This window comes from Pleurodeles waltl, chromosome 3_1 (genome assembly GCF_031143425.1).
Source record: "Pleurodeles waltl isolate 20211129_DDA chromosome 3_1, aPleWal1.hap1.20221129, whole genome shotgun sequence".
NCBI classification, from domain to species: domain Eukaryota; kingdom Metazoa; phylum Chordata; class Amphibia; order Caudata; family Salamandridae; genus Pleurodeles; species Pleurodeles waltl.
The window spans coordinates 281,713,263-281,738,992 of NC_090440.1; the positions used below are offsets into that span (position 1 = coordinate 281,713,263).

General features: G+C 41.9%; 1 protein-coding gene across 3 annotated transcripts in view; it reads right to left on the reverse strand.

Moving 5' to 3' along the window:
• Positions 1–4,063: 4,063 nt before the first annotated feature.
• The window catches only part of LOC138284032 (transient receptor potential cation channel subfamily M member 1-like), a 36,884-nt gene continuing 15,217 nt past the window's right edge, over positions 4,064–25,730 (reverse strand). The window contains exons 3-9 of one of the 3 annotated variants that reach the window (XM_069222396.1): positions 20,901–21,096; positions 19,069–19,282; positions 15,116–15,240; positions 9,180–9,351; positions 6,759–6,933; positions 5,762–5,885; positions 4,064–5,339 (exon numbers count right to left, since the gene is read on the reverse strand). In XM_069222396.1, coding sequence (XP_069078497.1) covers positions 5,298–5,339; positions 5,762–5,885; positions 6,759–6,933; positions 9,180–9,351; positions 15,116–15,240; positions 19,069–19,282; positions 20,901–20,903 — 855 coding nt within the window. In that variant the 5' untranslated portion in view covers positions 20,904–21,096 and the 3' untranslated portion in view covers positions 4,064–5,297. Of the gene's footprint in view, positions 5,886–6,754; positions 6,934–9,179; positions 9,352–15,115; positions 15,241–19,068; positions 19,283–20,900; positions 21,097–25,730 lie in introns of those variants that run through there. The other 2 variants (XM_069222397.1, XM_069222398.1) reach the window with 2 other exon arrangements.

The window sequence follows — 25,730 nt, forward strand, 5'->3', positions numbered from 1 at the left end:
TTAATATTTTAACTTTATTAGTGCAATGTGCTCAGCCCTCTATCAACCTTAAGATTTGAGAGCCTCTCTTCATAAGTTAACGCCCATGTGTTAGACCTGTCAACCTTAGGGTGGTCTTCCCCCCAACATTTTACGTTTTACCCTGCTTTTCCTGACCTCTTATTTTCTGATATTCAGACTCTGTGCACTTTACCACTGTTAACCAGTGCTAAAGTGGTTGTGCTCTCTCTACTAAATATAGTAATATTGGCTTATCCTCAATTGGCATATTTAATTTACTTATAAGCCCCTAGTAAAGTGGCACTCCATGTGCCCAGGGCTTGTAAATCAAATGCTACTAGTGGGCCTGCAGCACTCAATGTGCCACCCACATAAGTAGCCCTTTAAACATGTCTCAGAGCTGCCATTGCTGAGCCTTTGTGACAGTTTGAATAGGCATTTCAACCTGCCAAAATAAACTTTTCTTTTTAATACATATAGGCCACCTGTAGGGAAGGCCCTGGAAAGCCCAGAGGGCAGGGTGCAAGGTATTTAAAAGGCAGGACATGTACATTTAAGTTTTACGTGTTATGGTCAAGAAAAACTCTTAAATTCAGTGTTCACTACTGCAAGGTTATCTCTTCCGTAGGATAACATTGGAGTTGCCTTATTACATTTTATAAGTGTAATTTTCAAATGGGAATAGATAAGATAACTGCTTCATGTTTGGTGTGTCTGGAATCACAATTTAAAATCGTAACTTATAATTAAGTCAGATTGTAAATTGCACCTCTGAAAATGCAACTTTTAAAAAGTTAAGTATTTAGAAAAAATGGTTCTTTTCGAGCCAATGCAACTTTAAACATAAAGTTGCATAAGCAATAAAGGAAAGAACAACACAGATCCACAATTAGTTTGTTATATTCAAAATAATTTTACACTTTGACACTTCACATTATACTGATGGGATTGCTTCATAAGTGCAAAGTAAATAGTGCTTGTGCAATGCATAAGGTAAACACAACGTGACTGAGCATAAAAAACAAACAAAATGAATATAGCTTCACAGCTTATAAACAACAGAGTATGAACAACACTGTTGTGGACCTGTCTGTAATAATATAGTTTATTATAAGTCTCAAATGGAAGAGAGGGCAGACGTATATCTCCCCTTTGCTATCTCCAGGAGTGTTTTCCAGTGCATGTAAATTAGCTTGATCATCAATGTTTTCGATGCTCTCAAGTCGTGGATTGTGTTAGAAGCAAGCTGGAGTCTTGTGGACTCTTGTATCACACTTATGTTTAATCAACAGGGACTTTCCTCAAAGGTCTCAGGGAAAGCTTTTGTTTCATAGTCATCAACAAACTGCTAGAATCCCATTATGGGCAGAAAATCCTCTATGCTGAGTGGATTCTATTGTCTGTTCAAACAATATCTGCCACAAAACGGTCTAAACGATCCAATCTCTTCCTTAATCTTCTACTAGGGGTACCCAGGTTCTGAAGAATGCAGGGTTAACCCATTGCAGCTTGATTCTTTCAGAAAGTTGGCATTTTCTTGTCTTAGCCATTAGGTGCCTGCAGCCTGTCCCTGGTCACATGATTGGGTGTAGTTGGCAGTTCGGCTTTGTGTATTCCTCCTACACCACCAAACACAATGGGAGCGCAGGTGTGACTTGATGGGCCATCACTGGCAGGATAGGAGGGAGATGCTAGACACACCTTCACTTATACCTGACTAGGCTGTGTCCTATCCACACACCAACAGCCCAACCACATTGCATTGTCACCCCAGCCAGGTTGGAACCAGGGCAGGGGAGGCAAGGAATTCCTTGCACTTCATATTCACTGCCTAGAAGCTTCTCCCACCTTCCAGAACCAGAGAACTAGGGTAGAAAGGATGGACCTCAGACACTACCACGTCAGTACACTTCAGGACCTATGGATACTCTGCCAGGAAGAAGGACTGCTATGCTGCTGAAAGACTGCCACTCTGCTGGACTCCATCACGGTCTGCCCAAACTTGTGACTTTGTCCCAGTCTGGTGAGATCACATATGCACACTTGGGACTTTACGCCTTTTGGCACACTTTTTCTCTAAAAACTTTCAAATTAAATGTCTCTAGTTGATCTTGTTTTATTTATTAAAAACCACTCTTTTTTCTAACTCTGTTGTTGGTTCCTCTTGTGGTGTGTTTTCGCTTTGTTACTGTTTGAAGTGTTGAACAAATACTTTAAATATTGCCTTTACGTTATGCCTTAATGCTTTGTGCAAAACTATCAAGAGATTAAGCATAGGTTAATTTGGGAGTTGAGTGTGCCTTACCCTGCCAAGGATTGTGATTGCTCTTTGTCCAGGGCTCACACCCCAGTCAACCAACAACTCAATTTCTTACAATGTGTCATAATGGGCATGGACAATTTGGTTCATCTCCAGCAAATGCTGAACCTTTCTAACAATTTCTTGGACAACCCAGGTAAAAGGAAGGCAGGCTTTTGACAGAATTATGCCATAATGACTACATACGTGGAGTAATAAAGACTGACAAGTGTGATATTATTTATCCGTTGGCCCAGACCTGTCTGAGGATAGCGTTAAGTTAGATGACTGCTTGAAGCATACTTTTCAATATATCTTCAAGGATCCCTGTCTCTTCTTGAGTCCCTCATCTAGTTTTTGAACCCTTATCTATCCTGCACCTTGTGGTTGATTAACTGGTCTGATCAAGCTTACCATGCCGATGAGCTCCCCCCTGTGTACCTCAGATCATTTTAGCAGATGAAGAATAATCAAAAGTATTTTGAAGAAATAACACATAGAAAAAGAATTTCCCACACGCATATATGGGCAGTATTTGTGTATAAATGGGTAATTTTGATTTGAGGTTTTCAGAATAAACTTTAGAATATTGTCAGATTCATCTATGTTCTCAGCAAAAGAGAGCTAGATTTTATTAGTTCTATCCAAAGATAGCTTTCACTTTTTGTGAACCATATATTACCCAGCACCTGCCCCACTCCTGAGTTTGCATATACAATCTAACAAGAAACTTTACGGTGTGGGGGTTGTGCAACTCAACAAGGAATGAATTCTTGGGCATTCTAGCAAAAGAATATAAATAGGTGCATCTAACTGATTTCCCTGAACAATACATGTGCGTCTGAGAGACTGAGGTTGTACAACCCACTGACAGAAGCCTGGGTATGCTATTGAACAAACTGAGCATCTCACTCGGGAAAAGGATTACATTTCAGAGAGAGAAAAGGTTCCCTTTCCTCTAAGTGGAGTTTGTATTGAAAGCTATATGGGCCTCTCACTGAGAGAAGACAGCATTTGAGAGTAGCTTGCATCTTTCACTAATGGAAGCAAGGCATTTCATTTGGAGTAGACTATGTGCCTCCTTTGGAGAAACCTACATCTGTCATTGAGGAAAGCTGGTGTATATGATGGCACAAGCATACACAATTGTACACCTCACCCTGACAGCCCCAGGCTCAATTTAACAAGAAGGGACACTCTTTACACATAAAATCATAACAGGAAACATATTTTGGTCCTTTTAACTTTACTGTTAGGATGTATGATTAAAAATGTTTGACAGTCTCAGTACAGCAACATTGTCAATATCCCCCTTAGCATTCCATGCTCAAAATTAAACTTCAGTACTGGTACCCACAACTTTGGTATCAACAAAATGTGTCATTATTGAGTTTGTTTAGTGAGACACTAAATAGGATTGGATCATAGAAGAGCCATTCAAATTCTACAGTATAAAATTTGCAGTCTTTTACTAGTGGGAGTGGACTATGCTGAAATCTCCTTCAAAACAGCAATTTACAGCATTGGAAATTAACAGATCAGTTTATTCTAGGCAGGGAGGGGAAAACTGAAGTTATCAAGGCATTTGATGACAGCATTGGCAAAACGTTGAGTCAATCAATAATTATTATTCCTTGCCCACCACTGTTTTATGTGCAAGGTACAGTACACTGATGTCACTTTCTTCCTGTTTAGTGGGTTCAATTATAAATGAAAAAGAATGCTTTATAAGTAAACTATGATTTAGATATTAATATGAATACATTTTCAAAATGAATATGTTTATTTGATAATATATTTTCAGCTGCTTCCTGGGGAAGAAATGCAGTTATTTATCAAGCCAGTGCATTTTAATTCAAAATGAAATGCAAGTTGCGTAAACACTGCACGTTATATTTTCCTAAAGGTCCAGACAGAGTCCATATGGTAACATATCTAAAAAACAGGAATGTAGACTTTTGATACTAAAAGGTACAAAAATTAAAAACAATTACATTTCTCATGAAAGCACACCAATGGCTTTTTTTAAAACAGTTCTTATTGCTGAAAAATGTATAAATATATTATTTGCCTAGTGCATTTATACTTTTTTTCACAGTTCAAGCAATTCATATACACGACACAATGGATAATTTGATAGTCAAATATTAAAATAGCAAATACCTCTCAGTAATCATCATACCTTCAATATCAATTGCAGTGAATATTATATTACTTAGTATTGTCTAATGGCTTATTTACCAAACATAAAATATATAATCCTTTAAGATATAAGAATATTTTAATCCAACACACTCACTCTCTTCCTTTTTAAAGAAGAATTGACTTCACTACACTTGTCTTCATTAACACAAATACAGCAAACTAATTGAATAACTTGAAGGAATTCATAAATTAATGGGCTACACATGCCCCTTATTTGGGGCACTCATGCAGGGTTGTCAGGTAAGCCAACAGCCTTACGGTGCCATCTAGTGATGGGGCCAAGTTACTACAAGCCAGAAAACTGTTTTGTGCAGAGAGAGTCACTGTTTACTAGTTTATATTCTGGGTATAATTATTGTTTTTATGAAGATCATATTACAGGCTGACATTTAATTCAATGATACAGCAATTTCTAGGTGGATTTGTGAATTAAACAACCAAATGTCACACAAATATGAAAGCAATAAAGAAAAATTCACCTCTTTTGTTATATCCCTTTTTATGTAGGTGTTTGCTTATTGTCTAAATTAATTTAATTGAAATGCATATTTCCATTGTACACACACTAAAATGTAATCGTCAGGGACCTTAGCAGTCATGCATTTAGAAAACTAGAAATATTGAGGCTATATGTACTATAATTCAAGTGCACTAAAAGTAAGATGTCTTGGTCCAGGAGGAAATAGAGACAGCATTTGTCTTGTCCAGAGAAAGTAAAAGCAACCTTTTACTTTGCACCTTTTCTGCTGTTATGAAGTTGTAGAGTGTGCTTTCTGTGATGCCACTTTCGGATTCAAAGATTCAAGGCAGTTTGCAACTTAAAACTAAGAAAATGCTGACATGTTAAATATAAGATAGATGTTAGGCATTGTACTGGAAAATCTGGCAGAAGTTATAACATTGATAGTAAGAAACTGCATGCATTTTTTTTAAAGTGTATGCTGCGAGTCAGACTTAAACATATTTACATTTATTAAAAATGTTAGTCTATATATTCTTAGAAACTAAAGCTATGAATAGTCCATTTATAATGATACAGTTTTTTAGAGGTTGCCAAATCAGAGTATAAAAAAATCCCTCATTTAATGTGCCATGCACTAATTAGATAAGAAGAGCCTAATTTCTATATGTTCATTTATTGGTATGAATGTTAGAGGGTAAGGCAAAAGCAACATTGCAAGCAATAAAAAACTGCAAATTGTTAAGAAGAGAATCATGCTGTTAGTATGTATTGAAATGGAAATGAAAGCAACTTACCAGCTCTTTCCTTTTCATGCATTCCATTAATACAATAAATAGCTGGTGTGCCTGGTTCCGGGTGTAGTTAAAGGTTTTCTGAACGGTAACAAGAAGCTGATCTCTAAGGGATTCACTTATTATCCTAAACACATAAATGTGACAAATAACACAACACACTATCAGTAGTGACCAATCAATAAAATATTCAAAAATAAATTTCAGTCTTCCAGTTTGGATTCATGTAATATCAAATCATAATACTTACAATATTTGTTGTTATTCTTCCCCGACTTCAATAACAATCAATACGTGCAATAACCACATACCAGACCAGGTTGAAAACATTGCTACATTAACAAAGATCAATCCCACAAAGGATAGTTTGTGCATTCCCAATTACATCCTTAAACATGTAACCTCCATTTCTACCTTTGATGGTTTGTTAAATCTTCATGTGGTCTCTCCCCACATTTTTCCATGAACTACTGTTATAATCTCAAAGAGGTCAGTCAATCTTTTGTACCATAATGTAAAGCCAGACGTTGTTCCTATGATTGCTTTACTTAAAAGCACAATGGCTGGCTGAAGCCTCAAATAGGTCATGAATTGTACCAACAGTAAATAAGAATATACAGAGATCATGTGTCACTGGTACACAGAATTTGGCTGGGAGGTTACTCTAGCACTCATTTGCTACCGCTGCATGTTTACTGCTGCATGTTTATAGCTCGTAGGGAAATAGAAAATATTTCTTTGGGGTGATTTAAATAGTTCTGACCAAGGCAGGTCTAATGTTATAGGGATGCTACAGAGATATGCACAGAAAGTCTATGCTCCATTATCGGTTAACACAACTGTATTTTATTGTTATGCCTTGTGTATTGCTTTGCTCCCAATAAACATGTTTTAAGAAAATGTGTCTCTTGTACAATTTCCAAATCTGTTAACATTTCTATTGTGTTCCCTTTTAGAAGTCATACATCTCAATGTTCATATTCTGTCACAGATACCTTACCCTGCATCTTCAGAATACTTGTGTGCAAAAGACAAAATGTCAGATGCTCGCCCACTTCCATCACACACAACCACAGGGATGGGCGGTTCTTCTCGCAGGCACTCTAGGACAATAGAGATCACATTCGGTCCCCCTTCAACGATGAGGGCAACTACAGGCACACCCTGCCCCAATCCTAGGACAGAAAGTATGTTGAGCATTGCAATCAAATTATAATGTAAGGTAGCATGTAACAGTTACATTTCATGGTAAAAAGTAAATGTAAGCTTACATAAAACATTCACCAAAACATGTTTTTAGAATTTGGAAGTCAAGTACGATGTCAAACTAAAGTTGTAGAGTACATATCTTCTGCCCTACAGCAAGAGAGAAATCCATATTTAAAAAAAATAACTAGATAAATAGTACAACAAAATTAGGGCTCTTATTTTAGGGCATGTGGGCATAATTGTATTTATTGTTAATAACCATATGTTCTGATCTTAATTACACAAGATAAATTCTGCTTTTGTGTTTTTATCTGCTTATCTGAAAGTTGTGTCTGATTTGTCTTTTTGGTAGTCCAATTACCTTTTCAATAATTACATTACTATACTATTTACAGTTATTTTACACTTTAATATTTTCTGCCATTAATAGTTTTCTTACATTGGTATTTATTTTGCATATTCAAATCCAATTTGATTAGACAAAATGTTTTGATAACAGGCATATTTTATGATATTCTTTGAAAATATATTGTCATTCTAAAATATTCTGCATTGTAAATTAGAATAAGTATATTAACAATACACTTGATTACATCAATATGTAAAATATAATACTTTAAAAACTAATGTACACAATATACCTTTCTCAGAATGCATGAGACACTAGCTTCCATTTGATGTAGATATATTATCTTTACCTCTCTCATGATTGTATCAATAAAATCTAGATTGATCATAAGAAGGTATTGATGGATAATTATACATAAGATGATATCCAGTTAGTTCCTAGTAAAAAGATGTTCAAATTGCTAAAAGGAACCATCATATTTGTGGACTACAGGAACATTTCCTAACTCATCATAATCCAATTTAAGAAAGCTACATTTTTAAAATGTTGTTGCGGTCAGGTGAGATGTAAACTACTTTGCTGCTGACATTAGCTATCATTCTAGCACACAATGCACCTGCTAAATTCATATGAATGTATTAAAATATTTCACAGTGATTACATCATATTGGTGTTTCACTATTTATTTAATACAAATAATCAAGTCCTGTCTCAGTAACCAAAAAAATCCCAAAGGAGGGATTTTCATTTAGGTCAGGCTATTGAATGAGTAAACACTTCACAGGTAAATATGGAAGAAGAGTATACGTAAAACTGATAAAAAAAGAAAAGGGTGAAATTATGTGCTGACAGATATTGGTTTGAAATATGTGCAACAGAGAAATTAAAAAAGACTGGATCCAAAATGGCAAAATTTTCTGACTCTAGATCCAGAGGCAGATGAATACGTACTTTCACTCAGGAAGTGGTGTCACAAATATTCTTTTAATGGCAGACACACAAATGCTGATTGTTTTCGCAATGGTGCACAAATTAAACAGATACAAGATTCATAAGTAACAATATCTTAACATGATAATAATGTAAAATGTAAAACTAGAAACATAAATTAAGGAAATTGGTTAGGTGCAGTGAGGTATTTTTAGGGTAGGCTCACTAAAAAAGAAGATTTATATCTGGAGTTCACTGACCACTACAAAACAGTTATTACAAATGACAGTTAACACATTTACAAATTGTTCATGTTGGTTATGGCGTTGTCACACTTCTGTGTATCCTGCACATGATAAAGGACATTACCTTTTGATCACTGGGCACACATTCACTATTTCCTCCTTTTTGATGAGCAGACTATCTTCTTTGGATGTTGTATAAAAAGAAAGAACTGGTTCAACTGTGAAATGCATGACAGTTGAGCATCCCTTTGCTGTCCCTGCCTCACTTTATCTCCAGGCATAGGATGACAAAGGGAAGACCACAGGCCATAAGGATCAACCACCTACCAGCCAAACATTAACTTTGGCTAGGAGAAAAATATGACTCAGTAGTACAAGAAAATGTTTACATTCAGGTGAGAACTAGATGTGACAACAAATTGAAAGGATTGACATATACACTGTCAGGTGATTAATTGCAATTCTGATCTTTTTCTGGTTGTGTTTACATGGTAGAATTGACCAAATACATTTAGTACAGTAATATTGCAGTCAAGAATAATTAAGGTATATGCTTACAACTTTCCACAAAGGTACTTTGTTGCACTAAATGCAGATGTCTATCACAATCCTATGCAACTTCTAGAGTGCAGAGATCACAGATCACTCAACTCTATCATAGAAGGTTTCCACCTCTTTCTGTACTTACTTGTGTTGATTTTTTGCAGAGAAATGTGTTTTTCTAATTGACGTCGCAGTTTAACTTCAGCTCCATATTTACCAACAGTTCCATTGTCCGCTAAGATGAAGTGTGTATGTGAATTGTTTAGAACAGACAGTTTGCTCAGAGGATTTGACATTGTTTGGTATTGTTTTGTTACCTGTAAAACAGTTGTAATATACAAAGTCAAAAGTTGCATGTATTGCATACTCAGCATCCTTAATAATATATCACATTTGCCCTTTATATGTACTTAAATCATACACTTTAACTACAGATACACCCATCAAACCCATGCATCTACACACTTACCGAAACACCTAAGGTGAGCACATTGGTTTAATTTACTTATTTAAATAACAGTGATTATATTCCAAGCCTTTTAAAAATATATTTACTAGCTCTGTTGCACCTTTTGTGGGTTGTTGACTCATTCCATGATTTTTTAAATACATTAATACCCCTGCACCTCTCCCCAGCCTCATATTGCATTGGGACTTCTAGAATTTTTCTTCCCTTTTTGAAAGAAATTGAGAGAATATTCAATAGGCCAAAACTGAGAGCTGGGTAGGCCACTTCTGACCTGGAGGTGCTACCAATACTGCCACATGAAAGATGACAGGAGATCTACACCAGGAAGACCTCTACATGACACAGACAGAGTTTGTCATCTTTGAGGAGGGCTGAGTTTCCCCTGTAGAAGTCTTGGACTGAGAGGCATCTTGTCAATCTCAAGGCACGTACCCAGAACTGAAAGACCAGTCTCAAGGTAACACCCCTAAGATGGTGAAAGAGTGTAAAAAGGGTGTCAATACATTGAGGTTGTAGCCCCAACCCTTAGAAACTTAAAAGGGCAGAGAGACCTTGGGAACATGTGGGAGACTCCTTACCAGCCCCTCAGCTGGACATGAGGCCTAATTAATGCTCCAGACTGGAGCCTCCACCTGGCAGTGGATGGTCAGGGGCTTGGTTCCTGAGAATGACAGCTGTCAGAAGTCTCTGTTGTTTGTTGGTATATATTTCCAAATTCAAGGTGGCTGCCATATTTCAAACTTTCAAGGATCTATCCCAATTCAAGATGGAGGGAAACGTGTTCCAATGTAATTTCCTGCTTTTAGCCTATAAAAGGAGAAATAATACTTTTGTTGTGTTCCTACTCTAAGTAGGAGGAGGAATCGCCATTGTCTTCAAAGAATCCATCAGCGTCACCACCTCCACCGAAGACACCCCCCTCGCCGCCGAGCACCTGCACTTCCAGATCCGCACTGACCCCAGGACCACCCTCAGAGGATCACTCATCTACCGCCCCCCCCGGACCGTGCGCCCTTTTCAGCGACTCCATCACCGACTTCATCTCCCCGCACGCCCACGCCTCGCCAGACTATATCCTCCTCGGCGACCTCAACTTCCATCTAGAACAGAACAACGACCCCAACACCACCGCCCTGCTCGACAACCTCGCCAACCTCGGCCTCAAGCAACTGGTGAACACCCCCACCCACATCGCCGGACACACGCTTGACCCCATCTTCTCCGCCAGCAAACACGTTTCCTTCAGCCACGCCTCCGCTCTACACTGGACCGACCACAGCTGTGTCCACTTCACCTTCCGACGCGAGACCCGCCACCTCCGCACTCAACCTATCCCTTGTCGACAGTGGAACAAAATCCCCGAAGAACAGCTTTTCTCCACGCTCATCGACAACCAACCTACCTTCACCACCGACCCCAACAACGCAGCCCTCAGCCTCACGAACTGGATCACCAACTGCGCAGACAACCTTGCTCCCCTCAGACGCCTTTCAAGACAGGCCAACACCAAAAAACCTCTCTGGTTCTCTGACACCCTTAAAGAATCAAAGAAAACCTGTCGCACCCTCGAGAAAGCCTGGCGTAAGGACCACACCGCTGACAACATGACCGCCCTCAAGAACGCCACCCGCGAACACCACCACCTGATCCGCGCAGCCAAAAGGAATTTCTTCACTGATAGACTGGACAAAAACAGCCACAACAGCAGAGAACTCTTCAGCATCGTAAAAGAGTTCTCCAACCCCAACGCCAACGCCATCACGCCCTCACAAGACCTGTGCAACTCCCTCGCCACCTTCTTCCATCGTAAGATTACCGACCTTCACGACAGCTTCGGACACCAGACCCAGCCGACCAACACTGAACCCACACCCTCAGCCATCACCCTCAACGCCTGGACCCACATCAACACAGAACAAACCAAAACCACCATGAACTCAATCCACTCCGGCGCCCCCTCGGACCCCTGCCCACACTTCATCTTCAACAAAGCCGACGACATCATCGCCCCGCACCTCCAGACCATCATCAACTCCTCTTTTTCGTCTGCTACCTTCCCCGAAAGCTGGAAACACGCCGAAGTCAACGCCCTACTAAAGAAACCTACGGCTGACCCAAGCAACCTGAAGAACTTCCGCCCCATCTCGCTCCTCCCATTCCCTGCCAAAGTCATAGAGAAGACCGTCAACAAGCAGCTTACCAACTTCCTTGAAGACAACAACCTTCTCGACCCCTCACAATCCGGATTCCGAGCCAACCACAGCACTGAAACCGCCCTCATCTCAGTCACAGACGACATCAGAACCCTGATGGACAACGGTGAAACAGTCGCCCTCATCCTCCTCGACCTCTCGGCTGCCTTCGACACCGTCTGTCACCGCACCCTAATAACCCGCCTCCGCTCCACCGGGAACGAAGGCCAGGCCCAGGACTGGATCGCCTCCTTCCTCTCCAACCGCTCTCAAAGAGTCTACCTCCCACCTTTTCGCTCAGACCCCACCGAGATCATCTGCGGCGTCCCTCAAGGCTCCTCGCTCAGCCCGACACTCTTCAATGTCTACATGAGCCCCCTCGCCGACATCGTACGCAAGCACAGCATCATCATCACCTCCTACGCCGACGACACTCAACTTATACTCTCCCTCACCAAGGACCCCGCCAGTGCAAAGACCAACCTGCAAGATGGTATGAAGGACGTTGCAGATTGGATGAGGCTCAGCCGTCTGAAACTGAACTCAGACAAAACGGAAGTCCTCACCCTCAGCAACACCCCGACGCATGGGACGAGTCCTGGTGGCCCACGGCCCTTGGCACCGCACCGACCCCCTCAGACCACGCTCGCAACCTCGGCTTCATCTTGGACCCTCTTCTCACCATGTCCAAACAAGTCAACGCCGTGTCCTCCTCCTGCTTCCTCACCCTCCGAATGCTCCGTAAGATCTTCCGCTGGATCCCCGCCGACACCAGAAAGACCGTGACCCACGCCCTCGTCACCAGCCACCTGGACTACTGCAACACCCTTTATGCTGGGACCACCGCAAAACTCCAGAAACGTCTGCAACGTATTCAAAACGCCTCCGCCCGCCTCATCCTCGACATACCCCGCAACAGCCACATCTCCGCCCACCTGAGACACCTGCATTGGCTCCCCGTCAGCAAAAGGATCACCTTCCGACTTCTCACCCACGCACACAAAGCTCTCCACAACAAGGGACCAGAATACCGCAACCGACGCCTCAGCTTCTACGCCCCCACCCGTCTCCTCCGCTCCACCAGCCTCGCTCTCGCCGCCGTCCCTCGCATCCGCCGCCCCACAGCGGGTGGGAGGTCCTTCTCCTACCTGGTGGCCAAGACTTGGAACACCCTCCCCACCAGCCTCAGGACCACCCAGGACCACTCCGTATTCCGGAGACTCCTCAAGACCTGGCTCTTCGAGCAGCAGTAACCCCTTTCCCCCTAGCGCCTTGAGACCCGCACGGGTGAGTAGCGCGCTTTATAAATGTTAATGATTTGATTTGATTTGATACCGTCATTTTCATGGGAATACTGGATGTTACTGGTTTGTCCTCTGATTTCGTTTTCATTTTCCAGGTTCTACCTTGACTTCTCTGTATTACCTACATATCTCCTGTTACAACTTCTAATTCCAGCTGGATTTTCGCCTCCTCATTCTTCTGGCTGCCCGTGTCACTCAAAATCCCCTGGCCAGTCCTGAATCCTCCCTGCCATCTCTGAGGATTTTTGCCTTGAGATTTTGTTCTTCCTCTTGGGACTGCTTCTGCAAGGAACTTCCTGAAAGTTGCTACCTAGTGGTAACTGCATCACAGCTACTGAAAGGATTTGCCCCTACCTCTGGCGGACTAAGACTAAGAAGATCAGTTCCGTGACAACTTGGGCACCTAGGACAGTGGTACTGTCTGCCTACTGGGATGCATCTGAGGAATGGAACCATCTTCCCTTTTCTCTTCAAACAATCAGAGATGAGTACTCATTTAGAAGAGCCCTTAAAACCGGTCCATTTGTTTTCCCTCTAGTCCTTTCCACTCTTGGTACCTTGGTTTTGGCCTTGGATTAGTTGCCTCACAGGTGGGGTCTGCAGATAAGGAGAAGGGTTCTCCATTGACATGTTAGGGGCTAAAGAAGATGTTGACATAGGGGTACAGATAGGTTCAGAGGGCCATAGCACAGACAAGTGTCACTGCAGAGGTGGTTAATTGTTCATGTTCTGTTGCCTGAGTAGGGAAGTTCATCAAGTTACTGGTTAGTCTACCATAGCTCTTGGCTGGGGATGGCCTGTGTAGGAAGTCACCTTTTTCTGAGTGGTCACACTGGATTTTTTGCCATTTGCTGGACCCTATATTTTTGCTGGCTTTAGAACTCTTTGCATTTTAGCCCTGCTAACCAGTGGTAAAGTGCCTGTGGCCACCCTTTAAACATGGGTTTAACTAACATATTCTTAACTGGCATATTTACTTTGCCTACAACTCTCTAGCGTATAGTACAGAGTGTACCTAGGATTCTACCTTAGCTCTTGGCTGGGGATGGCCTGTGTAGGAAGCCAGCTTTTTCTGAGTGGTCACACTGGATTTTTTGCCTTTTGCTGGACTCTATATTTTTTGCTGGCTTTAGATCTCTTTGCATTTTAGCCCTGCTGACCAGTGGTAAAGTGTCTGTGGTCCCCCTTTAACCATTGGTTTAAATAACATATTCTTAACTGGCATATTTAATTTGCCTATAACTCCCTAGCATATAGTACAGAGTGTACCCAGGACCTGGGGGTTAAGTATCACTAGTGGACTGTAGCACCAATTGTGTCATCCACTGAAGGGTCATTGCAAACATGGCCTCACGCCCGTCATTGGAGGCAGGCTAGAGTGTAAAAACTGCAATTCAACCTACTGAAATAGACCCTTTTGACCCCACAGAATATGCAAGGGGTGGGGGCTGTGGGTATCCTTTTAACCATTACAGTGTCATATCCTGCTTGACAGGTCTGCTGGATTCACATATAACACTTTGGACACACTTTGAAAGGGAGATAACAGGATGCCAGAACTATTCTTGTGGATTCACCATCTGGCTGCTCTGGTGGCTCTGCATTGTCCCTTTTAGTTTTAGATGTGGGAGCACACTGGGATTACCACAGCACGCTACCCAAACACACACCCCTGCCCTCAGAGCCCAAATTTAGTGTTGCTGAAAACGTTTGCCATCTTGAAAATGCCCAAAGTAGGAAGGGCTGGCCCCAGAAACCTTTACCCCATTGGTTATGGCATTGCCAAGAGTCATTTGTACCCACTGGCTAGTGTCGGGCAGAAATGTGGTACCGCTAGGTACCAAGTTCAGAATGCTGTGGAAGATCAAAATCGCTCTGGACCTCCTGTCTGTGACATGAGAGGAGCCCTGAAAGTTCATATCTCTGCTTCCATTTATTGGCTTTTTGTAATTTTGGGGTCAGTTTGTTTACAAATTTCACTCTATTGTCTAATCTGCAACAAATCATAGAAAAATCTAAAATCTTTGTGAAGGAGACCCAGAGAGGAATCATACTTTAATTCTGCAATATTATTTGACACATCATTACCCAATGCTGACATCTCACAGATACTTACATCCCTTCCCATAAGATCCTCTTTGTTTTCCACAATGCCCCATGGTGCAATACCTATGGCACAAATTCGTCCCCTGGACTTTGAAGAATGGTCCTTCAAGGCATCTCCAACATGGCGAATTACACCTGCATCACAGGATTTTGAAAAACAATGTGTTCAGACTTTACATAAAACAATTACACAACTTCAGCTATACTTTATAATGACACACCTCATACAGTGTCACCATACCTGCATATTTCTCGGAATGCATGGATTGTTTTTAAAAGGCATAAAACCACAAATCACAAAGCTGCAGAATAAATCCTTCTAAAACAACTCAAGCAAATCAAGGCTTCCTATTCTCTGTAAATTGATCAAGTTAATGTGGTAGCTCTCTGGATCTCTGGGTTCTTTTTTATGACCACATGCTTAAAAAGAAATAATAAAGTATGCTATAGCTATTTTTAAGCACATTGAGATGAAAGGCGCCCAAAGAAGGACTAAATACATGTTCAATCATGACACATATTTTCACAGGAACATGGTTTGAATGTGAATCTGACTATTTGACAATCAGCGTCAGTGTACTGCAATGATGTGGCCCTGATTTAGAATTTAGCAGATGGGATACTTAGTCACAAATGCAACAGATATCCCTTCTGCCTTACTACAAGTGCATCATCGCACTTGCAATAAAGTAGACAGGATATCTGTCACATTTTTGACGGAGTACCCTGTCATCCAAACTCTAACCCTGGCCCTGTATCAAGAAGGACCTCTGCTTAGTATTTGTGAACCAGAAGGACGCAGGTGACTAATAACAGCACATGTGAACTGTGTTTGGTAGTGATAGAAGGTACCATTCCAGATGGCAGAATCTTCCCAGGTTTCTGTATACTTACATTAGCACTAATCCTATAGATAACAGGAAACAGAGTTTGAATAGTGCTTTCAACCGAGATGCAATGTTCTTAATTTATTTTAATTTAATTCAGTACTTGTAGAGCACAATTTCCGCTCTCAGAAGAGCAACCTGGCACTAATGTGGAAAAATAACTCCTTAGTCAATGCGTGGGGAAAAAATGACTTAAAAAATAAGGGAATAACAGTGTGTCAGAGATTCCAAAGATCCAAGTACTTAACTGCATCCTAAATGTAGTTTCTGTTTTGATGAACCCGATGTGGTTGGTAAGATGGTTCCAGGCTGTGGTACCTAGAACAAGGAGGAAGGATTTGCCCCCTCTGGGTCTTAATCTGAAAGAGGCAGGCTTAAACGGGTTTGCCTGGGAGGGACTGAGGATTCTGCTTGTGACATAATGAGTGAACCTTGATGTTAGAAATTGTGGTCCAGTTGCTTTGTAGGCTTTGAAACTCATGGAAAGAATTTAAAAAAGAACCCTTTTATGAAATGGCAACCAATGCAGTGTTTTATGGCTGTTGAAGCAGATGATCTTCTTAACAGTTTATGAACTGATCTGGTGGCTGCGGGCTGGACAACTTGGAGTTTCTGCGGAGTCTGTTTAGAAGCTCACGCATACAGACTATTGTAGCAGTCCAGCAAGGAGGTTATGAATGCACAGGCAACTGTCTTTCTAGCTGTCAGGGGCAAAAAAATCAGAACATTTCTTGAGGGATTTTATTAGATTGAAGCATGTGCTCAAGACGGCAAGAGAATGTGGGGGAGAGGCAGAAGGGACTCAAATTTTACTCCCTGCTTCCTCACAATCTTAACAGTGGCTTGAGGAGAGGGGCGGCTGAAACTGGCCACCATTTGGCTGGGACAAACAGATTAGAATTACCCAGCAGCATGATTTCAGTTTTCTCAGTGTTACAAATTAGATGGTTGTCTTGCATCCACTGCATAACTGCAGTTAAGCAATTTTTAAAGTTCAACTCTGATCCAAGTGACGCTTTGTCCAGTGATATTATCAGCTGGGTATCATCTGCATACGGAATGGCATCTATTCCAAAGGTTGCAGTCAGGTAAATCAAAGGGACCATATAGATGTTGAACAAAGCGGGGCTCAACAATGAGCCTTGTGGAACTCCTGAGGTTACTGTAGTTTCTGCAGAGTAATATGGGCCCAACCTGACCATTTGTCTGTGATTTGTAAGAAATGATTTTATGCAGAAAAGGGCCGATCCAGCAATTCCACACCCTTTAATACAATGGAGCAAGATATCATGGGAGACGGTGTTGAATGCAGTGGATAAGTCTAACAAAATCAACACTGCATTCTTTCCTGCATCCAAGGTCCGTTTAAGAGTGTCTGAGTTCCAACAATGCAGACTCAGTAGAATGCTTAGGGAGGAAACCTGACTGCAGCGAGTGAAGCACATTAGCATTTTCAAGGATTGTAATCAGCTGGCAATTTTTTTATTATTTTACTCATTACAGGCAATAATGAGATTGGGCGCAAGTTGGACAGTATGTTTGGGTCTGCAAGGGGTTTCTTTTTCAGAGGTTTAGCCACTGGCAACTTCTAATCAGCAGTCACTTCTGTTATAGATAAGGAGGCATTCATAATATCATTAATCAGCAGGTTATCTATATCCACAACCTTATGGAGGCCCGCGGGGCAAGGGTCATTAGGTGATCCTGGTTTACAGGACAGGATAGCCCGGCAGGATTGGGCTAGCAGAATTTTTTGGAAGGTTAGTAAAGCTTTGGTTCCTGCTTTTGAGGGCCCACCATTTATTGCATCATTCAGTAAATGTAGGAGGGGTAAAATCTCATTGGATGGATGTTTGCAATAGACACACATATTAAATAGTGGGGTGCTTGTTAAGAGGGTGCTGGTCATTCTGTGTGAATAAAGCCCCTTCCCTCCATCCAAACTACTTATGGAGGTGTTGCATATTCCACCCAGCTCTAAAAACAGAATTACTTTTACCTTTTAATGGAATGTGTGTTTCGTAAGTGCGTTTACTAGGTGGAAAAGGCATGAAAGATCCAGTGAATATCCACAAAACCATGTACATAACCACCAGTATATTCCTATTTTCCCATTTCTAGACCACCTTAAAGTCAGTCTCAGTAGGCAGATTTTTTCCACAGGAGTCAGAGGATGTATGCAGAGAAACCTTGATAACGTTTTGGATGTGACCCTCCATGCGAGTAAAAAGCTTTGAAAATTTGACCTGCTGTCACTCTAAAGGTTAGAGATTGGTGAACTCTCTCTTGATTTAAATTGTCCAAGTGACCAAGCCACGTGCCATGAGTAAATAGATATATATTTAATAACCATCTCACGTGGTGACACGGGATTTCAATTTGACCAATTAAATGCTGCCCTTTTCTAACACTGCTACTCTCAAGTCGAATGTAGGTCAATGGCCATGTTCCTACAGGCGTTGCGTGATGATGGTCTGTCTAGCATTACAAATTCCAAAGATAATACAATAATAGAAAGAGGCCAATACCTCACTCTTGTTTTTACCCACGTGTATTTCTCACTTCACTGTTAGAATTTGGCTATGGAATCAACAAAATAGTCATTTTTACTCTCTGTCCTGGAACTGCTGAAATATCCAAGAGTATGCAGCATGTAAAAGTTGTAGCTCTGGTAATGCAATCAGGATGCTCAAATGTGGTCATTCTAAGAAGCTACCATAAACTAGAGTGTGAGTCGAAACGGAAAACATATTCTGCATCAGAATTCAAATCCATCAGGTGTCATCGAATTTTGAACGAGAAAGTAAATGTGACTTGGTTTGTAGAAACTGTTGCGCACGCCAAGACCTTGTTTGTTAGGCAACACTGAAAGTTTACTTCTAATATAGCTGCCTTTCTGATTGAAGCTCAGTGCAGCATTTTATCACAATTTTTTACTACTGTGAACGGGTTTTCATTAGGTAATAAAAATAGTAGCTCAAGAATGATGGTCATGTATGTACACTTGGAAGAAAATGGCAGATGAAATTGTGCATTCTCTACTTATCCGCCCCGAATGTATTTTTAGATTCCTTACCGGTGCTGACTCCTCCGGTGAATATCCAGGCTCCTGTGGTCATAGCAGCTTTGATTAGCCCTTTCCCGAACACTTGCTTCAGTTTGGGCTGCATCTCAAAATTCTGCAGTCCTCCGTGGACGGAGATCAAGAGTTTGGGAAGTTCCAACTGCCAGTCTTTCACCATTAGATGAAGCAGGGAATCTGGTTTAGTGTCGTAGGATAAGCGGATGTACTGAAAAAGAGTTCGAAATCACCCATTATAGTATCTATGTACTGATGCATTCATGCAGAACCTAAGGAACACAGGTCAGAGAGCTCGACTCGTAAGACTGCAGCCACGGGACCACGTTCAGTGGTCCATAAAACATGCTTCTGTGAGTAAATTCCTTTGAAACACGCAGTACCTACCAATCTGCGCATTTCATTGGCTGTATTATGGAAGATCACAGGGAGCAAGGGGTGTTTGAGCCCATCTTTCATACTCCAGTGGTGCTTCCATGCTACAAAATGGACTGTGTTTATGCTGCCCTTTCTCTTAGGCACATGACTTGGCACCTCTCTTCCTAATGTGAAGTTGGCGTTTCATAACTTGTATGGGGCAGCCACATGCAGATGAGAGAACATCTTTATATTTGTATGCACACCGTAGCTCTGGTCAGGACCGTCAGGTGCTCACAGCAGCCTTGTTTTCAGTGTCCTTGTCTGCCTAATGATTTTTCTTGAATTTCTCTCAATGGCAAACTGGGTCATGTTATTAGTAATTGTACTAACTAGAGAACACTGGACCAGAGTCACACAGCCATCGACAGCTGCATAACTGCAATCCATGACTGCACACATTCACAGTAGACAATGCCACAAAAAGGGGACGAATGTGCGGTTTAAGAAGTGGATTAGGAACGCTAACAAAGCGCAAGCATGAAGACATTTATAGACTCCTCTCTGGCTATTTGTTATGCTGGAAATGGTCAGATACTTAGTCCAGGGCTGGAGTAACGCATCTTTCTAGACCAAAGGGGGTCTGGATACCCTAAATGTATTGGGGCTCTACGGCAATGGATTTCTGCAACAGAAAAAATTATTTACCAATGAGACTGGGTAAGAGAATGATACGCGGTATCTCTTACAGTGGCCAAGCAAGGACAAAATTAATCAAAACTTGTCTGCTGCAGATCACATATACAAAATAGAAAGGGAGACACATATAGAGAGTCACTGGGATTTGGTGCACAGATTATACTCCTGAAGAAAATAAAATAAAAAGCAATTTAATTTACTGTTCATTAAAAAAGAGAGCTTCCTTCACCTCTACATGTCAATATGCATGCCTAGAGCTGATTCCTCAAAGTAGTAAATACTTCACCCCTTTCTAAAGGGAAGTGGTTCACTCACCAGGGCCATAACCTTACACGAACAAACATTTTAAGATTGTTAAATAAACAAATGGACATCTAACACACTGGGTCAGTAGAATGCCTTCCCGGTAGGTGGTTTACAAGTTTTGGTGGGGAAACCACTTTGTACAGATTTGAAAACAACTTGATACCCACGCTTGTCAAATGTACTCTCTGTTATTTTGCTTTTTACACCACTTGGAGTTTGACCGAAACTGTGGTGTTTAGGTTTAGAAACATATCTGGAGCCTCGTTTTCTCTGCATTGTTTACAGATCTATGCAGCCATTTACAGACATGTGCCAATCACTAATTGACTTTAAGGGCCCTAAATCCTCAGGATGTTTCTACAAATTTGACCTACTTGGTTCTTGTAAGATAACATAAAATCTTGTGGAGTTACTGCCCGAATGAATACTGTCCAGTATACATATGCGTGTGATTGTGCTGAACTTACCATTGCCTTGTTAGAATGACCACCGCCCTGGAACTCCAGAATTCCGTAGGCATCAGTTGGACTGCTTTGAGTGTGTTTATTGATTGTCCATTTCTCTTGTTGATGTTCCACTTGCTTGTTGTCGTCGCCATTTTTATTTGCAGTTACGTTTTGAGGCACAGGGACATGCTGAGTGATAAGCTGACCACAGCAACACCTGAAAAGGTATACCAGTGTGCCGTGATTATATTGATCAATTATTGAAATACAGTTGAGTTTAAGCATGTGGAATGAAGACAACTTTAACAATCTTTGGATTTTAAGGTGTATAATACAAAACCATACTATGTATTCGCAATGGCATTCTAATATTTCAAATGGAATTATTTTAAAACTAACATTTTAGTAAGGCAAAAACAGTAATGTACCATAGTTTATGTGCTCATTAACAATACCCATAGTCACGCACAAATGTATATTCAAGTGAGAAAAGTACACATTAAGCTTTATTACAGACAATGATAGTTTATTTTACATGGATGTGCGAGTGTACCCAAAATTAACACCTTCTAGATCATAACTTAAGTTAAAATGCCAGTTACTAAACCATTTAAATCCTGCAGTTCAAATGAAGTGATACTTTGCAGAACCAACATTCAAACACAGAAAGCTAAAATTCAATGAATTTACTTAGCAGTTACAGAATCACCGCCAGCCAAAGAATCAAATTCAGCCACATCACAGAACTCACCTGGACCAACCACGCCATCATCCACTTTACGATCTCTAATGCTCAGCACGCCATCTCCAGGTTCCTCCCATACCAGCTGAAGCAAGGTGACCAAGACACAGCGGGTACAGACCCTCAACATCACCCAACAGGAAACATCATCAGACCTTGACCAAGCCATCCAGAACATCTCCGTATGGATCACCAACTGCATCCACAGTCACCCCATTGAAACCAGCAAAAACCAGCTGGTACACCCCAGAGCTCAGAACCATCAAGCGCAACTGCTCCCAACTCGAGAAACGATGGCGCACCATAAGGAACCCTCCCGACAGAACCATCCATAAAGCAGCCATCTGCAACTACCACCTACGCATCAAGGAAGCCAAAAAAGCAACCATCTCAGCCCACATTGACACGGTGGCCAAACACACGAAGGAACTCTTCAACATAGTCAAGGAACCCTTTAGCCTGGTAGCCAGAAAGAACACCATCCACCCCTAACCAAAGTACTCTGTGACACCCTCTAGGGATACTTCCACACCAAGATTGCCTCCTTCGACAACAATTTTGACCCCCGAGCCATATCTCTCAACCTCAACCACCTCAACCAACCAACACACAGCAGCCAAATCATCAGCACCTAGTCTCTGCTCACCACTCAGACCACCATGAAATCATGTCTTCCATCCACTCTTGCGCGCGCACCGACTCTTCAATCTCGGAACCATCCCAATCAGCAACAAACGCACCAGCATCATCAACACTTCCATCTGCATGGCAGCTTCCTGAGACAGGTGGAAACAGGCAGACGTCAGACCTCTCCTAAAGAAACCCTCTGCGGAACCCAGCGATCTCAAAATTATTGACCGATTTCTCTGCTCCCCTACCTGGCCAAAGTACTTCAGAAAGCCATCAACTAACAACTCACCGAACACATGAAACAAAACCACCTACTTGATGCCTCACAATCAGGTTTCCACTTCAACCATAGCACTGAGACAGCGCTGATCGCTTCCACAGATGTCATCAGATCTTTCCTAGCCATGGAGAAACTGGCCATGATCCTCCATGACCTCTCTGCTGCGTTTGGCACCGTCTCCCACCAAACCCTCATCGACAAACAATACAACATCGGCATACAGCAAAACGCCTTCAAGTGAATCGCCTCTTTCTTTACAGGTCACAAACAGAGCAAATGGCTGCCCCCTTTCACCTCTGAACCCAAGGACATCATATGCAACGTACCCAAAGCCAATTTACCCAAAATCAACTTCTGCGACGCCATGACCAACGTAGCCAACTGGATGAGAGACAACTGCCTCAAACTCAACTCCAACAAGACAGAAGTTTTGATTTTTTAGAAAAGCACCTATGCTTGGGACCACAGCTGGTGCCAACTGACCTCGGACCAACATCCACATACCATGCACGCAACCGTGGCATCACCCTCAACAACAAACTGACCATGAAGCGACAAGTCAACGCAGTCACCTCCTCCTGCTTCCACACCCTTCTCGTGATCTGCAGAATCCTCAGATGGATCCCTTCAACATCAGAAAAACCTTCACCCAGGCCCTCGTCACCAGCTGCTTCGACTATGGCAACGCTCTCTACACAGGCATCTCCTCCCAGCTCCTCAAAAGCTAAAAGGACTCCAGACCATACGGACTCACATCACCCCCACCTCAGAAACCTCCACTGGCTCTCCATCCAGAAGAGATGCAAGTTCAGGAAGCTCAGGCACACATACAAAGCTCCACACACTCAAAAACCATCGTACATCAACCACCGACTGAACTTCAATCTACCCTCAAGACACGTGCGCTCCTCCTCTCTTTGTCCTCGTGCACCCCCTTCCCCCCCACATTGGCCATAGCCGTACCTGGGGGCACTCCTTCTCCTACATCGCTGCTAAGATCTGGAACAACCTGTACGAACAGCACCCTACCTGGCAAACAGAAAGAAACTCAAGACCTGGTGGTTCGACGGAGACTTGGTACCCTCAGCACCCAGCTATCCCCTAGGGGTGACATCGCTGCACTTTACAAATGCTGATTGAAGGGAATTGAAGCCCTAATGAATTTCTATAAAAGTAGAGCAGTAGGTGATCTATTATAAAGGCTGCTAATTTTTCTATAGTATCACTTGCTACATCTGAGCTTTTTGAGATTTTTTGTAGCTTTTGTCCAAGTCCCTCATTATGCTTTCCCAACACAGGCTTCCTTGCTAGCCACAGACTTTCGTCAGATATCACAAAATCATCATTTGTCAAATAAAATGAGATGAGGCAGTAGATTCTTTCTCTCTTCAATCAGTGAAAGCCTCAAAAGAGTTCTGCTTCATTATGAAATGGTAAGTGACACTGACATGAGTGCTGACTTTTTAGTCATTTCTAGTGAAGGTGTGAAAAAAGGAGGTGGTGGTGGAGAAAGGAGGATGGGGTAAAAATAGGGAGTATTAACATGGGGATGAGCAGAAATCATGGAAACAGTAGAGTGTGTAAGTGTAAAGACATGTGAATACAGTTAACAGTTGCCTTACCGGGTTCCCACAAGTGGGGGTTCCTTGTGCCTTGTACCTAAGCTTTAACTTTGAGCAGACAGGTGAAACACTGACAGTCCTCCACCTCACCTAACATTATGAAGCACATAACATGGCAATCAAAATCAGGAACAAACAGTATTTTTTTTATAAGTGGCCCAATTGGAGCTCTACTATCAGCTTTTTTAGAACAGGAAGGGTCTCTAGCGATTAGCTACCCAAAGAAACACATTATTAATGTCATGATGTATTACAGCTTTTTAACTCACAATATTCTACACTAAAAGTCATGAAAACTTTCCCCGTTCTGGGTCTATCCAGGGAATCTCATATCTCACACTGACGAATATATGAACAAAGAGGAAGACCTGTGAACACCCTCCGCTATGACCAAATTGCCCATGTAGGAGATACTGAGGGCAAACATTAACAATCTAAGTCTTGAATGGGGATTTAGACATATCTCTGTCTCTATCTGTCGTCATCACTAGTTAAGGTGGAAGATCTTTGTCAGCTCTGCTTCTTGTGACCAACTCCATGCATTTATATTCCACTAGTAGGTCAGAATAAATTCTCTCATCAATAGAGTGAGCACTGGATAATGTTATAATATTGTGTGCTGAACACAGGGCCGGCTTTAGAGCTGGTGGTGCCTGGTACAGAAATCTTTTTGGTGCCCCACCCATGACCTCCATCATGGAGTCCCTCGCTACCACCCGTCAAAAGTGCTCCTCATCTCTGCATAGCCTTTCTGTCACATGCATTTCATTTGTTTTAAAGTGCTGATAAAGTCTGGCTTTATTAATCCACTCAGCTAGCCACATAAAATACAGATATCTTCTTTGCAGTAGGCATATTAACCCTCTATGCTACATTATGGCGAGTCAAAACTTCCACTAGACAAATGTCTGATCTCTCTCTCTCTCTCTAGCAGGAACATCAATCATGAGTTATCTTGACATTTTTATTGCTGCGTGAAAGCTGGAGGCACAAGGAAACCTGCAGATGTTGTCAAATCGTACGTTATTGCTAATCACAGCGCCTCCCATCTGACCACCCCCAGGTCAGTTCCCCCTCTCAGATCAGCGCCCAGAGCAGCCACACTGGTCGCAGCACCCTAAAGCCAGCCTGAGCTGCACAGGCAGACATCCAGGATTTTCGGGACCAAAGATTTCGTTGTATTTTTTCTCTCTAACATAATGGCGAGTTTCAAAAGCCTAATATACATGTCCCGTTTGCTGAATTGTGGAAGCAGAATCAAGACGTCGCTCTCTAGATAGTACCTTGAGAGAAGTCTGCTGTTCTGCATATTTTACGATTTTCATACATGAAAGGGGCTGTTCTATTTACGTCCATAATTTGCTGCATTTGTTACATAATCCATCTCGCTACTCCGTACTCCACAGATTTTTACAAAAACATGTTTCTAGTTCAAACCAATCAAAAGTTAATAAAAAACGTGACGACGTGTCCATGCAGGGAGGAAATCCCTTTGCAAAGTTTGTCTTGTCATCTTTCAATTATATATTGCTGTATTTGAGTGTTTAAATTGGCACTAATACGGTGTCGTTTTTGCC